The following is a 14,100-nucleotide window of genomic DNA, read 5'->3' as shown; positions in this document are numbered from 1 at the left end:
AATATAATGATAAAGGTTCTTGGGGGTAGGGTGGGGGAGGGGAGGGATAAAGGGGAGCTGATATCAAAGAGTTCAAGAAGCAAGAAAGTGTTTTAAAAATGATGGTGGCAGCAACTGTATGATTATGCTTGATCTAATTGAATTATGGATTGTCATAATATCTGTAAGAGCTCCTTAAAAAAAAAAAGGATTTCCTGTCTCCACTGCATTTTCAGGCCATAGGACATCAGAAGCCCGGGCGCCTTTCTCTGCCCTCTCAGTCACATTGTCAATTGTCTCTCAAGCAGGTTCTAAATAACTCAAGCGCAGAGACCTGCCTCCGCCATTCTGGTGTTCCTGGCTCTAAGCATAGGAGCTGGCACATGCTAGGCATGTTTGTGGCAGCCAAATGAGGAGGTGCATGTTTCCATTGTCCTGACTGCTGACCACAAGCAGAAATAAGAGATGTATAGGCCCAGATGTGCAGGGCAGTCTGACGCATCAAGAGGGGAGAAGGTACGCCTGTTTACAGATAGTAACTCCGTGTTATTATTGTTTTCCAATGAACTCCTCCTATTAAGTTTAATTTATTATCTCCTGAAGTACACAGAGAAGGAGGTGGATTTTGTTCATGGGGGAAGAAGAGAAGGAAAAGTCAACAAGACCTCTTAGTAAGAAACTGTGTCACAAGTAACGGAGGTAAAGAATTTTGGCGATGCCAAGGACTTTATTAATCACCAGAAGCCGACTGTGACCACTGACCTTGTAGCCAAAGACTGCTGGTCATGAGCAGGGCAGGGATGAGAACCAGGCCTCCAAATTCCTCACCCCCAGTGAGGCCGACCATTCCCGACTGCTAGCATTCCACCCGAGCACCCACTTCTCGTGGCAACTTCTTAACGAGAAGGCCACAAATGTCCACCCAGTCGAACCTCATTAGGATGTCTTCGATGGTAATCTGTCAGAGGCAAGCTTATTTTGTTAACCAACTGGCAGGAATAGGCGTGGCTATGGAAGAATTAAATCACCCAACAGCAGCCAAGCCTGATTTACATATCAGACCAACTGCTGGCCAAATCGGAGTGAGGTTTCCCTGTGTCCAACACAAAAAAAGCAAGCAAACCAACAAACAGATACAGGACAGTTTGGGCTACTTAAAGATGTTTCGAGAAGTCCGTGTGGTAGGACTCTCTCAACTCCAGTCTGTCAATAGGTAGCAGGAAGGACTTACCACTGCCAGCACTCCCCTCTCGCTTGCTGCGGATTCCGCCACTGCCATCTCTCCCAGACTTTATACGCTACAGCGAGAAGGAGAGAGGGGTAAGGGAGTAAGAAGTGTTACCTGGACCGGACTAGAACTCAAAGCCAATTAAAACAAAAACAAACAAGCAATATTGTAAAACCTGAGGTCTTTTCCATTCTGATTACGCCTTTCCGCAAAGCTGGGTTCAAATGGATTGAGTTCACTTCTACGAGTGAGTTAAGTGTAAAGGAAGAGTTCAAAGTGTGTCCCACAAGAAGAATACTCACAGCTGACCTCTTCATGGACGCCGCCGCATGGCCTCTGTGCCCAGACACCCATGAGAATGCCAGGAGCACTTTCTGGAACAGGGCAACTCAGGGTTACGCAGAGCTTAAGGGAAGACGAGAGTCTGCCGAACGGGTGTTTCCTAAGTAGCCACAGTCTAGAATGGCTGCACCCGAAGGATTTGGTAGAGGAGGGAAAGAAAAACACACTGACCTTTGAAACTCAACATTTCAAAGACAGGTGCTTTTCAAAATCTCACATAATACTTCAGAGCTATTAAGACAAACGCTCATGCAACTGGACTTGTTTTCATATCAAAGATCTTACGTCTTGCCTACGGAGTCATATGTTTGGAGAGCGGGTGATGTTCATGATCACTACATTCTTTCGTCCCCTTAGGCAGCCTGTTCTTTGCCCTCATCTAGAACTTTCCACCCCTTTGCTCTCACAGCCAGAATCCACCGCTTTAAGGACAGTCACACCGGCCAGTCCCTTGCTCGTCCACCGTATTTCTGGAGGGCGTCCCCAGCGTTTCCTCTCACTCCCTGGCCGAAGAAAGGCCACATGCGATGACCATGGCCAGCCTCTCACGGGCCTCCTCACTGCCTGCCCATCCTTCCACATCCGGGTCCCGGGGGGCTCCAGCTCACACCTTCAGCTTCAGACCACTGCCTATCATCACTTGTAGCAAATCACTGTCTCTCGGACACCCTAAAAGACAGGACGACTGTGATTAATGGACTGCATTGCTCTCTTCCCCCGAGTTTGCTCAGCGTCTCCCCAACGTCTGGAGCGCCCTTCCACGGCTTCCTGGTCAGCTCCTCCAGGCGTTGTTGCCAGACCCGGCTGTCCTCGTGCCCTCTGGGAAGACTCCGGGCCTGGCCCTGTGGGGCTCCTGCCAGGTGCTCGGCGGCACCAGTGCCCTCACCCTCCACCTATGTCCCTTTCTCCTGTCTCACTCTCGCACAGGCAGACGGGTGCGCTGGGATCCTCTCTTCCCGCTGCACACAGTGGGACGAGTCCTATGGGGCTGGGGCACTGACTTTCTGTGGCAGCGACTGCCTTTTGAGAACAGGAAAGGCGATTTCGAGAGGGAAACCGGCGCCTTTTTCAAACATTTGCTGGCTGGCTGAGGCTCGCAGGCCAAAGACACAGGGGCTTTCAGGACATGAGCGTTTCATCTCTCAGGCCACGGACACCATCCTTCGGGTTTCCTGCCATCTGTTCCAGGGACAGAGAGCGGGCTTCCCAGAGCCGGCATTGTCTGTGGATGGAAGGGCCTTCATGACACAGGCGCACTGCGTCCTGGGGCTGGCCTTTCCCAGGCCTTGTGGGGCGAGGAGAAAAGTGCGTGCGGTGGAGCCCCGAGAACTACCAGCTTTCCTGGCGAGGTGGAGAGTGGGGGCAACGGGAGAGGGAAGTGGGGTGTGGGGCAGAGGCTGCACAGGCCTGACGACGCAGAAACAGGTCCATCGTGTTGCTGATGGCGGGGCTGGCTCAGCTGAGTGTGGGCTGGGTGGAATGCCAAGACCCAAACGCAGACTGGTTTGCAGGGTGACTGGGAGGGGAGAGAACGGAGACTGCGGGTGGTAACTTACTGCCCTTCTCTGGCTGTGAGGAGAGTCAGCTCAGCGGGGGCTGCTGCGGATTTTGTGGGACCTGAGCTTATCCAGGGAGGCCGTGTGTGTGTGTGTGTGTGTGTGTGCAAATGGCTACGGAGCCAAACGGCTAACCCAGAGGTTGGAGGTTCAAGTCCACCGACGAGTGCCTGGGAAGAAAGGCCTGGTGATCTCCCACGGAAAAGTCAGTGCTGCAAACCCCAAGGAACCATCCGTGCCGGGAGCGGGCGTCAGCCGGGGGGCAAAGGGCTTTTTTTTTTTTTCAAGCGGGGCTCTGGTCTTCTACTGACGCACAGCCCTACTTCGGGGTCTATGGTTGAGGGGTGCCATCGGGTCGGCTCCGGCCCATAGCGCCATTATGCACGACAGAAGGAAGCATGACCCGGTCCCAGGCCACCCTCACAATCGTTCCTATGCCTGAGCCCAGTGCTGCAGCCACAGACCCGTCCGTCCGTCTCAACAAGGGCTTTCCTTCCTTCTTGCTGTCCCTCCACTTTACCAAGCATGACGTCCTTCTCCGGGACGATCTCTCCCGACCTCCTGTCCAAAGTAAGCAAGATACAGCCTTGCAGCTTTGCCGCGAAGGCGCACTCAGGGCAGACTGGGGTCTAGCCCAGCCCCAGTGCCTTTGAGGAGCAGGTGAAGTGCGGGCTGCTGAGGGAATAAACAGAGCGAGAGCTCTCGTCATCTGATACGTGGCGATTTCGGACACTTAGAGCCGCTCACAGGGAGTTCTGCCCACGGGAGAGCGGCGGGAGCTAAGGCCTGAGAGTGGAATCAGAAAGCATTGTCCTGGTGACCAGCTGAAAGGGTCCTCAGCGCTCTCTCTTGCACCACGTGAAGGGGACAGAACGGAGTCTGGAGCAAAAGTGGGGCGTGGCTCTCTATTGGCCGACCGGATGGCTCGCCACTTCATGTTTTGGAGGGAGAAAAGCAGGTTATAAGACAGTTGGTTTTATGTATGTGTGTCAAAACTCTACTTTTGTTCAGAAACAGTTTCATTTTTTTATGAGAAAAACCCCCAATGTGTTTATATACTTGCATATTTGTAAAAATGCCTGAGAGGGTAGGTACAAAATATGCTAATAGTGAATCATGAAAGACAGGCTGGAGCAGTTTCAGTTTTTTTACACGTTTCTAGTTGCACATTTTAAAATTGTGCACAAAAGTAATTTGCCTTATTTTTTTGTGAGTATTGTCTTCGTATTATCAATAAAAAAGATGACACGCTTCTGAACAAAATATGATGCCATTTCCATTAAACACACACACACACACACACACACACACACACACACACGCCCGCGGTCCAGAAGGGAGGATTAAAGTGGCAAGGAGTGAAATAACGAAAGGCCTGCATGCTGGGAGAGAAAAAGAGTCTTTCTTCCCTTTAAATCTACTCTCCGTACATTGTGACATATTAGTCTCTAGACCTAGAATACAACCAGCACCTTTACAAGTCAGGTGACCGTCCTGGGACCGTGCAGCTTGCAGCGAGGCACCATGCTGTCTGTCTGTCAGGAGCCGAGTACGGAGGTCGACGGTGAGGGCTGGAAACCCTGACAGCAATGTGCAGGGCCAGGCACGCCGCTTCTCTGGAAGGGCACTTATGGTGGGTTTGGCCCCTGGCAGATGAGAAGAGCAACTTCACCACCGACCGTGTGACAAAAGCCAATCCAGCGCACTGCCCTCCTTGGACAGCTAAGGAAAGCGAGGCCCAGAGAGGCCACAGAGCTGACCAACGGGCAAGTCAGGACGAAGCCCACAGCCCTGTCTCCACCCGAGGCCCTTTCTGTTGCAGAATTAGTAGATTTTTGCCCAATGGAACAGGGGCCATTTCTTCCTTATTAAAAAAAAAGAAATCATCTTATTGGGGGCCCGTACAACTCTTATCACCATCCATCCATCCATTGTGTCAAGCACATTTGTATATTTGTTGCCATCATCATTTTCAAAACATTTTCTTTCTACTTGAGCCCTTGGCATCAGCTCCTCATCCCACCCTTCTCTCATGAACCCTTGATAATTATTTGTGCATGTCTTACACTGACCCGGTGTCTCCCTTCTGTTGTCCATCCCCCTGGGAGGAGGTTATAGGTAGATCACTGTGATCGGTTCCCCCTATCTCCTCCCACTTTTCCTTTACCTTCCTGATATGGCAACTCACACCACTGGTCCTGAAGGGATCATCCACCCTGGATTCCCTAGGTTTCCAGTTCCCATCTATACCAGTGTACATCCTCTGGTCTAGCCAGATTTGTAAAGTAGAATTGGGATCATAATAGTGGCGGGGGAGGGGGTAGGAAGCATTTAGGACCTAGAGGAAAGTTGTATGTTTCATTGTTGCTGCACCGACTGGCTCATCTCTTCCCCGCAACCCTTCCATAAGGGGATGTCCAATTGCCTACAGCTGGGCTTTGGGTCTCCACTTTGCACTCCCCCTCATTCACAATGATATGATTTTTTGTTCTGATGATGCCTGATCCCTGATCCCTTCGACACATCATGATCACACAGGCTGGTGTGCTTCTTCCATGTGGGCTTTTTTGCTTCTGAACTAGATGGCCACTTGTTTATCTTCAAGCCTTTAAGACCCCAGACACTATATCTTTTGATAGATGGGCACCATCAGCTTTCTTCACTACATTTGCTTATGCACCCGCTTTGTCTTCAGCGATCGTGTCGGGAAGGTGAGCAACATGGAATGCTGGGTTAATAGAACAGAGTGTTCTTGCATTGAGGGAGGACTTGAGTAGAGGCCCAATGCAGGGACCGTTTCTTGTTACCTAGCTACACTTTCTTAAGAAGACTGTCTGTGTCCTCAAATTCCAGAGAAATAAAATAGAATTTAAAACATATTTTACTGGCTGCAACTTCAAGGAGGAGCCTTGGTGACTCGGAGGTTTGCCACTGGACTGCAGTTCAAACCCACTGCCTGCCCTGAAGGACAAAGATGAGGTGGTCTGCATTCTCCTCTGTCCCCTTAGGGTTGCTCTGGGCTGGGATCAACTGGAAGGCAGGGTGTTGGTCTGTTTCAAATTATTTGGGAGTGTGGCCTTGACATCTTGCCAACAGGATACTTTCACACGTCTTCTCCCTCATCCACCTCCAAGTCACACCTATTCCAAACACTAGTTCCTCCTCCAGGAACAAGCCAGGAACTGTGCCCTCCGGTGGGGCTAAATCCCACCACCTCTCCATTCCCCACAACTCCGGATGTTCACCTCTCACACCTCATGTCTCTGCCTGCTCTGTGGTAGAATGCTGGGCTTCGTCTCTTTGCCACCAGGCTGTCAGCCCTGTGAGCACTGTGCCAACTCCTGTGGGCCACTGCATCTTCTCTACAGTGCCTCCTGCAGCCACAGCAGAGCCTAATGCAGGCTTCCTGAGTGAGAGAATGGGGAAACCCACAACACACGGCATCGACCTCTAAGAAAGGATTGGCAATCTCACTCTGGAAACTGTGCCAGCCTCAAAACGCAGGCCAATGAGTCCATTCCAACGTAGAGCGACTCTCTCTCTCAGATTTCCAAGGCCCGTAAACCTTATCTTTGGCCTGTGGAGCGGCTGGTGGGTTGGAACCACCAACCTCGCAGTTAAGCAGTCCAATGCTTACCTGACAGTATTGCCAGGGTTTCTGGGAAAATGTAATCCATGTTCACATCACCACAAATTTGATGCCAAGACTCTATATCACAATCAGTAATTTTGGTGAGTTTTGTAAGTGGAGTAATGTATGAAGTGTGTAAGCTATTCTAGTAACTTCTATTGCTTCTATAAACTTTTTTCAATCTGCAGTTTTTTTGGTACAATTTGAAAGCCAAAGCTTTAAGAGCTCTTACAAATGCATCTCTTTCTTTTTTAAGAAATACAGTCCACAGGATTTCTGTTTAACTAGTCTTTAACCTTATCTTCATTTTTTGTAGTACTTGAACATGTAGGAGCAAATATTAATTTCATCTTGTGTTTATTTTGAATGTCATATATTTGGTAAATCTGGCCAAAGTAACATATTTCTTGAAAGTCTTTGCTGAACTTTGGGGAGAAAAATACTAAGTAGCAAGACAGCATTAGTCAATTTCATAGGTTCCCAAATTTATTTGGGCTACTGCCCCCTTTTCAGAAAAACAAACAAACAAAAAAACAAACCCCAGCACTCAGGACCCTCCTGACAATGAGGAACGTCTGTACTATTGCCCATCGTCCAGGATACAGAGTAAGCACCTGATTTTACAGCCCCCCCCATCACGGCGGCACCCCCACAGGGGACAGTACTGTCCACTTTGAAAATCACCGGTCTGTTTGAATAATCTGAAATTTTAGAAATTTGGTTTTTCAATGGGAATTACTAATATACTTCTAATTTTGAACTAGTGGGCAGTTTCCCACTTTTTATAAATAAATTCATTTCTTTGCCTTCGAATAGTTTTTGTTCTCTAATTCCCTTTGGCATCTGGTTGGCATTCGCCACTTCCTTTTTTGAATTTCAGATCCTTGCACCCTCCTCACAGGCCTGCCTGTGCCTGAGCCCCGTGATGCAGTCAGTGTCAAGCCATCTCCTTCCTCTTTCACTGCTGCTGCACTTGACCAAGCACACGCCCTTCTCCAGAGAGAAATCCATGTCTACTTGCAAACATTAAAAAAAAATACCAGGCCTGATTTATTTTACGTCCTGTCCATCTAGTGAGCTCTGGAGCTGCAGGCAGGTAAGCGCCAGGCGTTCACTGCAGGGTTGGTGATTACAAGGCAGACATAAGCGAAAGCTAACAGCTTCTGTACAGATTCAGTCTTCAAACCCTACGGCCATGGGGTCACTGTGCGTCAGAATCGGCTGCATGGCAGTGAGTTGGATATCTCATCTAGCTATCTATCCATCCTTTCATCAGAGTCTATCTGTCCTGAGCTGATTATGTGATCATCTCACGCTTTGGGCACATATACTGTAGGTCAGTGCCTCTCAAGCTTCAGCAGGCTATCAAACTCATCTGGAGAATGTGTTAAGAACACAAGCACACAAGATGCCTGGGTCCCACACAGATTTTAATTCATTAGGTCGGGGGTAGTATAACTTGAACGGTGTCTCCCCAACACTCCCCCCTCCCTCACAAATCCATGTTGTAAACCTTAATTAACTTCTAATCTCATTTGGGTTGTCTTTGTTATGCAAATGAGTCAGAATTAGCGTAGCTCCCATCTCATTTGCAGGCATTAGAGATTAAGGTTAAATAAGACATATTTTTGGGAGGGTAGAGGTGGTGGGGAGAGGACACAGTTCAATTCATACCACAGCAGAACTAATGAATTAAAATCTGTGTGGGATGGGGAACTGATTACAAGGATCTACATATAACCTCTTCCCTCGGGGATGGACAACAGAAAAGTGGGTGAAGGGAGACATAAGATATGACAAAATAATTTGTAAATTATTAAGGATTCGTGAGGGAGGGGGGAACGGGGAGGGAAGGGAAAAATGAGGAGCTGATACCAAGGGCTCAAGCAGAAAGCAAACGTTTTGAGACTGATGAGGGCAACAAATGTACAAATGTGCTTGACACGATGGATGTATGGATTTTTTTTTTTAAAGTCATTTTATTAGGGGCTCATACAACTCATCACAATCCATACATCCATCCATTGTGTCAAGCACATTTGTACATTCATTGCCCTCATCATTCTCAAAACATTTGCTCTCCACTTAAGCCTAACTTAAAAAAAAAGAAAAAAAGATAAAAACTGTATGGGGCCCAGGAATCTGTGCAGTTGATGTCTGGGAGAGACTCCGAAGGCGTCCAGGAAACCCACAGGGCAATTCCACGCTGTCCTACAGCTGGTTATGGGTTTGAAGGGCAGCGATGCTTTCAGTCACTCTGTGGAGATGAAAGGAGAGGGCAGAAGCCAGAGAAGGCAGCAGAGATGGGGGAAGAGCGAAGTGACCACATAAAGATGGTCCAGGAGCAGCTCAGCAAGCCCAGGACCTTCCTCCAAAGCTGACCATGGAGAGCACCCTCCCTGGAGCTGGTGCTCTGAATGCTGACTTCGAGCCCCTGCAGAGCTGTGTTTGTTCACGTCACCCACCCTGGTTTATCTGCATCGCAGCACGACAGGACTAAGGCCTGTGGGGACCAAGAGTCCGCCATTCGAATAAGCTCCCAGGTTCTTATTTTGATGCTATTGGTCCACAGACCACAAAGGAATAACACTGTTCTAGGACAGGCCTACTCAAACGATGTGGCCCGATTACCGGAGCGCATTTTAATTCTCAGTCACTTGAGGATTTACTTATAAGGGGAACAAAATAGATCCTAGACACCCAATAATGGGTTCGTGAGGTTAGCTGCGATGTCTCGTTGCAATCGCATAGCTAATTGACGGAGTTTGAAGTCCAGGCTCTTCGGCGGTGCCGAGGTTACGAGTTGGGCTGTGATCCCCAAGCCGTGTGAAACCACCAGCCACAACACAGGAGAAAGATGGGGCTTTCTCCTCCCATAGTTAGAGCCTCCGAAACGCACAGGGGCATGTGGGGAACAGAAGGATTTCTCTTAAGTTGTCTCCCCAAAATATGTACCAAACTTAGCTGCTTAAGAGTGACTGTACAATAGGTGATCAGCGAAAGTAGGTCAGAGGTTATTCTCCTTAACATTGGCCATCTGTAGTGGCTAGACTATTAGTCTGACTCACCCTGAATAAGACCCACTCCCTTCTGATAAGGATAATGGTGGTCTATTCAGTTGCAAGAGATACCAGAGAGGGCAAACCCGCCCAAGGGTGACCAAGGTTAGTTAGCCATTATCAGCTGTCTAGATCAAGCAGACACCACTGTCTATTCCACAACCAATGTGGGCACACCCCTAGGTGATTCCCCTCCTATTGATTGTATTGCTTATGTTACTACTCCTATGTTAATACCCCTCCTGGTGACTCAGGTTATTGTCCGCTATCAGGGAACTTGCATGCCTCCCAGAATAGTAATTGTCTGTTTTATTATATGAGACATTGGAGTGATCAAACTTGTTCTAGAATGAATTGTATTGCCCCTTTCTGTGATGTATGACTCTATGATGCGTGGTTAGCAATAAATAATGAGGCTCCCTGGTTCTCGGGAGGGTGGCGGGAGAAGGTGACTAAGGAGGACGAAGCAGCGGCTTCTTCTCTGACGGCTAAGCCCCCTCCATGAGGACCATCAAGCCGGGCTGAGGTGAGCTATGCTACCATGAATTGCGTCTGACTCCATTACTTGACTCTATCCTTTAACTCTCATGCTCTCTATGACTTTACTATAATCTCTACTTATTATCGCTGTACAATTGCGCCTACCAAACCTGGGATGTTTTGTGGGGTTCCCTCTACCCTTAACCCCACAGGGGCAGTTCTGCCTTGTCGTATGGGGTTGCTGTGATTGGAGTCACTCGACCCTCCAGTAACGTTCCTATGTAAGATCTCGGACTGTCTAACCAAGTGAAAATGTCTAAAGAAATCCAGATGTATCTGTATGATGAGGCATTTCCCAGGCAGTAAAGATGATGTGTGGGAAGCAATTTTAATCATGTAGGAAGATTATGAAGTGTTGCACTGGTCAGATTTTTCAGCAAGAAATACACAGGAAAAAGGAACCAGAAGTTTTAAGTTCAAATTTAGGAAAGGCGAGAGTATCCTTAGTTGAGAAGTTTATTTATTATATTTTGTTTTATATCTAATAGTGTTTTTATGCGTTCCACAAGCCAGCAAGTAGAATGCCCTGCCCTCGGGGCTCACAGTCTAAGACAACGTGGAAACAGGCCAGCACTTCGCAGAAACTGAGGAGTTAGGGCTTTGCGAGCTGAGAGTTTTCTTGTGAAGCTTCTTTCCTTTTTCCTAGGAGTTTTCTTGTCCACTGACCCCCAGCCCCCACCCCCCAGCTCTGCACCCACCCCATAGTTTGAGTCTATAAGCAAAGCTTAAGTGGGAAAACGTTTCTTGGACATTGACTTAACGAGTCACACCTAAGGATGGTGGAGGAAATGCTCACATGCGTACACAGCAATTTGAGCCACTGGGAGAAGCATTTCGGGAGACAAGGCAAGGGGTTGTTAACGACCCAGTCAAGAGAAATAAGGTGGTTTGTTTATTGTGCCAGCCTGGCCGATAAACACATGTGGGGTTAATTGAAGGGCGGATAAACACGTGGGATTAATTGAAGGGTGGAGAGATAAGTGGCTCGCCTTTCTTGTCTCTTGCTCTTTGATCCTCGGACCAGTGTGCGGCTGCCTTGCTTGTTCTGTGCCTCAATTTGCAAGCTACACTACTTGTGGGACACCTAACCCGTGGACTGTGTCACTGTAATTTGAGGTTCCTTCAAGACCTGCTTCGCTGCACCATTGGAACTTACATCTCTTGAGCTGGGGACTGTGGGACCCTGTCATCTGGCTGACTGTTGGCGACCTGCCTTGCTGTTTGCTGCCTGTGCCGGGATAGCCTGGATTGCTCTATCTACAGGACTACCCGGTGACCCTCAAGACTTGAAGGCCTGCCAGTATCTCACAGCTGTCTAATGGGAGTGAGTTGCACTGAGCCATTTGTACTGCTTTATAATTTAATTAGCTGTTTATTTCTTATGTTATACATCTATCTATCTGTGTAAATATATAAAAAATTATTAGCATTCTGGTTTTGTTTCTCTAGAGAACCCTGTCTAACACACATTTCCAGGAAATGGGGAAGCAAGATGAAATGTTTATTTCAGTATTGGGTGGATGATGGCGACTATGTGTTTAATTTTAGGGAAGGAGAGAGGCTTTACAAAGTTTGAGGGGGAAAACTGTAAGGGCCCGTTGTTCTGCGAGATCGTAAAATGGCCTTGGGTCTCCACAGGCTGCAGTGAGACAGATGCGAGGGTGATGGACTGAGATAGCCACACAGTGGTGGTTTGTTAGAGTATTCTTTAATGAAGGGAGGGGGAGATTCTCAGTGAGTTCAACCTAAGGATTATCTGCAATTAATAAATCAGGGATTTGTTGAAAAAAGTAAATTTTGTTCCTGTGACTTTTAAAATATTCTCCCTGAAATATGACACTTAATTTGCATTATAACTATGACACTCAGAGGCTCACTAAACAAAGGGATTTTGTTTGTGAATATCCGTGGTGGAAACCTTTATGTCTCATATACAGGAGGTTTTATTTTTGTGTGTGTGCTGGTGGATAAATGGATGTGAGAGAGAGAATACAGTTGACGAGAATGAAAGAATATTTAACTATTTTGATAGAAAGGTGAGTGGTAGGAGAAAACCAGATTTAATTACATTTATATCTTCCTTTATAGTAATAAAATGTATTACTCCATCTTAGCTGGATAAAATAGAGTTTTATCACATAGTTAATGTTATGGGAAGAGAAAGTGGAAGGGCTGACTGAACAAAAGGCACAAGGGAAGAGGAAACAGGAAACAGTGAGTCACGTTTTGTAAAGAACAGAAAAAGAGATTCACAAGGGGACTTCAAAAAGTTCCTGGAAAACTTCCATTATCTTTCAATTCCATTTCCCCACGAACTTTGTGAAGGCCCCTCACGTATCTACAATGGTTCTGTAAGGACACAATGAAGAAATGAGAACATGAAATGATAACCTTCCACTTGGCGGCATGTAAAAGTAAATCTGAATGTCTTTAAAAGGGACTTTTGGCCTTCGCCCCTCAAGTTTCTTTCCCAGGAATTCCTTGAAATCACTGCTGCCTAAAATCTGAGTGCTGCTGCTTCGTGGCCTGGCTGCAATGAAGTTGCAGGGAATGAGGAAGCTGCTCCTTGTGTTTGAAGAGAGTCAGAAGTAGAAGTCTTTCAGAGCACCCGTGATAATAATTACTCCAAGCAAACCCATTGCCATTGAGTCGCTCTGACTCCGAGTGCGCGGTTTCCAACACTGCAATCGGGACAGAAGCAGGCTGCTCCCTCTTCCTCTCCTAGGGCAGCTGGTAAGTTAGTAGACAGGCCTCCTGGGCCTCTCATAGAGAAGATACCACAGATACCAATAGTTCTAGGTAAGGGTTAAGCCAGCGGTTCTCAACCTGTGGGTCGTGACCCCCTTGGGGTCGCCTGATTCATAACAGTAGCAAAATGACAGTTATGAAGTAGCAACGAAAATAATTTTATGGTTGGGGAGCGGTCACCAGAACATGAGGAACTGTATTAAAAGGTCGCAGCATTAGAAAGGCTGAGAACCACTGGTTTAAGTTACAGGAAATGTATATATTGCACATGATCCCTAATTTGTATAGGTTTTAACTCATTGCTCATTGTAACTAACTTAAACTTAAAAAAAAAAAACAAACTAAACGCACGATTCCAACTCAGAGCAACCCAGAACTGCTACCTCGGGTTTCTGAGGCTGTACATCTTTATGAGAGCTGGCAGCCTCATCTTTCTCCTGTGGAACAATGAATGGATTCGAACTACTGACATGCTGGTTAGCAGGCCAATACACAATCCACTACTCCATTGGGACTCCATCAACATGTCAAGTCTTGTGAAAATGAATGTCCACATGCGTCGATAGCTCTCCACATATAGAATTTTGAGCTCTAAATAATATTCTTGGTTTGAAAATATACTACCTTTTAATTACACTTACTGAAACAAATGTAAATAGTCCTCACATGATGATGATGATGATACCTGTTGGAGTTTTACAGCACTCCAATGAAGGTTACCAGGTTGAGTTAGGGTTTAATACATGGTTTTGCGTTCATTTTCACAGCAGGTTTTGACGACATCCCTATCATAGCGTTTTAATGTAAACTTGGTATTTACAGAACTTTTAAAGTAAAAACCTGATGCAGTGGTTCATAATTCTTAAGCAATGCAATCAGATCACACCTTCAAAGCCTACACAAGTTAACCATAACGTGAAAGCAATAGGGAATCTCCCAAAGTTGGCTGACATTCCTTCAGCACACGACTTTCACAATGTTAAAACAAAAAAGAGAATCAATTTAAGTCCCCCTTCA

At 47.0% G+C, this 14,100-nt stretch overlaps 1 protein-coding gene across 4 annotated transcripts in view; it reads right to left on the bottom strand.

Moving 5' to 3' along the window:
• The window catches only part of IFT88 (intraflagellar transport 88), a 105,720-nt gene that overhangs the window by 17,147 nt on the left and 74,473 nt on the right, over positions 1-14,100 (bottom strand). For 3 of the 4 annotated variants that reach the window (XM_004714829.4, XM_045293983.1, XM_045293982.1), the window contains exon 24: positions 1,211-1,277. In XM_004714829.4, coding sequence (XP_004714886.1) covers positions 1,211-1,277 — 67 coding nt within the window. Of the gene's footprint in view, positions 1-1,210; positions 1,278-4,577; positions 4,752-14,100 lie in introns of those variants that run through there. The other variant, XR_006680430.1, reaches the window with a different exon arrangement.

Source organism: Echinops telfairi, unplaced genomic scaffold (assembly GCF_000313985.2).
Source record: "Echinops telfairi isolate 266 unplaced genomic scaffold, ASM31398v2 ScPeMD7_2565;HRSCAF=3150, whole genome shotgun sequence".
In the NCBI taxonomy this organism is placed as follows: domain Eukaryota; kingdom Metazoa; phylum Chordata; class Mammalia; order Afrosoricida; family Tenrecidae; genus Echinops; species Echinops telfairi.
This window is presented reverse-complemented; position numbering and strand designations above follow the sequence as displayed.